This window comes from Alligator sinensis, unplaced genomic scaffold, assembly GCF_000455745.1.
Source record: "Alligator sinensis unplaced genomic scaffold, ASM45574v1 scaffold1301_1, whole genome shotgun sequence".
Lineage (NCBI taxonomy): Eukaryota > Metazoa > Chordata > Crocodylia > Alligatoridae > Alligator > Alligator sinensis.
The window spans coordinates 33,385-35,697 of record NW_005842575.1 but is presented as its reverse complement, the minus strand read 5'-3'; the positions used below and the strand labels follow the sequence as shown (position 1 = coordinate 35,697).

The 2,313-nt window shown below is 50.1% G+C and overlaps 1 protein-coding gene across 2 annotated transcripts in view; it reads right to left on the bottom strand.

The window, feature by feature from the left end:
• Positions 1–2,313, bottom strand: part of TNFRSF1A (TNF receptor superfamily member 1A) — a 22,924-nt gene that overhangs the window by 3,188 nt on the left and 17,423 nt on the right. For both annotated transcript variants that reach the window (XM_025214256.1, XM_025214255.1), the window contains exons 6-9: positions 1,628–1,706; positions 1,285–1,358; positions 1,000–1,122; positions 634–671 (exon numbers count right to left, since the gene is read on the bottom strand). In XM_025214256.1, the coding sequence (XP_025070041.1) occupies positions 634–671; positions 1,000–1,122; positions 1,285–1,358; positions 1,628–1,706 (314 nt within the window). The remainder of the gene's footprint in view (positions 1–633; positions 672–999; positions 1,123–1,284; positions 1,359–1,627; positions 1,707–2,313) is intronic.

Genomic DNA, 2,313 nt, shown 5'->3' with positions numbered 1-2,313 from the left:
AGGCAGCCTCCCAACCTTAATTTACCAGCAAGACGTGGCGGGTGAGAATAAGGGGGTGTCTTGGGCCGGCCTTGACACGGAGCGAGGGACCTCGAGGAGATCACGGCCCTCCTAAGGGACCCTGCCGTGACAAAGTGTCTTTCTGCATAGTCCAGGGAATACATTAGGGCAGGGTCACCATCCTGGGGAAGGCACAGTGTTTGGAGCCCCTTGACCCCAAAGAGATAGTGACAGAGAATGACCTCAGAACTGCCACGAACAGCCTCTGAAGAGGAATTTAATGAGTTGGATCTACCCAGCCTGACCAAGTCAAAACTGAAAGAAGTGTGTGCATGTGGAGGGGCAAGATATAAAAACAATCATCTAAGACTCCCAAGGGAGAGGGAAACACAGTAGGTCTGAGCCAGGAGATAGGACCTATCCTCCAGTAGAAAGGAAAAGGGGGTCCCTGAACCTATAAGCCATGGTCCCTAAGGACAGGCCCAGAGCACAATAGCTCATGCCATTTGGAAGCATAAGCCTTGGAGGCAGGCTGACAAGAACAGTTTTGCCCTAGGCCAGGCACAGTGGGACTAAGGAGAATGGTAATTTGAAGGAAAAGGGGAGGTTTCAGCACACTCAGTGTTGTTTTACCTCTGGTATCTGCTCCTTGGTTGGTTGCTGCACAGAAACTGAAAAACAAAGGCAGGGGGAAAATTATTTTCACTTCCTGTCCTCCAAGGAAAACAGGAAAAGCAGCTCACGACCACGGACACCCTCAGAGCTCTAACCTCACTTGAAAGACTGTGGTAAAATGTACTCATCCCAGCACCATGTTCAAACAAGATGCAGGTGACAGGCAGGAGTATAGATGCAAATCTGAAAGAACCACACCTGGGAGCTTAACCTGCCCCCAGGGACCTCTGCCATGTAGCGAAACAAACCAATGGGATGCTGAGCCCCAAGTGACCCCTCTAACACTCACTGCGCCCATCCCTCCCTGGCTGGCATTGTACTCACCACAGGAGTAGAAAATATGACTTGGCCCATCTTTACGAATACGCCTGATCCATTTAACTGCAAGCAACAGCACAGGAACGCCAATTCCAAATGCAACAAGGCTGATGAGGCAGATGATAAGATCTGGGTTGGGGAACAACTGAATGAGTAAAAGAAGGAAGGAGAGAAGACCTGGGATACAGCAGGAAAAGAAAATGCATGGAAGGGGAAGTTGTGGAGAGGCAGTAATGGGGGAGAGAAAAGGAACAGACAGGGAGTGATGCCATCTGGTTTCCCTGGACTTACCTGCCTCTGGGGAAACTACTGTATGCACTCGAATTGCTTTCTCACAAGACTCCCTGCACGTCTCTGTATTGCAGCTGAAAGAAGGAAGTAGAGGTCTGAGTAGGCAGAAAGGACATATAAAAGCAGAGTGTGCCATGTATTCCCAGGGACTCTCCCCATTTCACAGCCCCCAGCAACAGCACAAAGGGCAGGCTGGACCTGGCAGATGAGGCTATTCAATTGTGTTGCAGGTCAGTGGCCTGTGGAATCTGGCTTAGCAGAAAGAGGGCCCTAAGAGAAACTCTTCCCACCAAGACTGCTGCTGGAGTCATTCCCCAGGAGGTAGGGGGCTAGGGTGACCCACCTGTTACAAGGGTAACAGTTGTTTCTTTCCAGGAAAAATCCGTTGTGACAGTGACAGATGGAGTCTCTGTCTTTCTCACCTGCCAAGAAAAGAGGAAAGTGATCAAGGAGGAGAGGAAAGCAACAAGGGAAGAATCACCTGAGGGTGGGGAAAGGCTGTTTTCTCTTTGTGGGTGAAGGAATTACTATCAGGGAGTAGAAAGAAGGGGGTTAATTGTTCCTCAGAATCCAGGAAATGGGGAAATGTCACAACTCCAGAGTCATTGGAAACTGAGGGCCTCTACAACAGAGCTGGAGGATTGCTCTCATGCACAGAGATTGTGGAGGGGCACTACTCTGGTGTGGGTGTGATGGAGCGGAAGGCTGGGAAGAGCTATGGTAGAGCAGGGAGAAACAAACCACTCCAAAGCAAGGAGAAGAGCAGATTCACATTAGGCAGGAAGAAGAAGTAGCTCCAGTGCATCAGGGATGGGAGGGAGAGTCAGGACCTGGAAAGGGGAGATTGCTCCAAGATGTGGGTGGTGCATGAACAAGACTTGCAGAGCAAAATGCTTTGAGGCAGTAAGAAAGGGAAGGAAAAGGAGAAGAAATTGCCTGACGAAGTGAGGGTGTCACACCAAGACCATATTTGGGATGAGGCAAACAACTAGAGGGCAACAAAATGGCTCCAGGAGTGGTGGGGAGAGT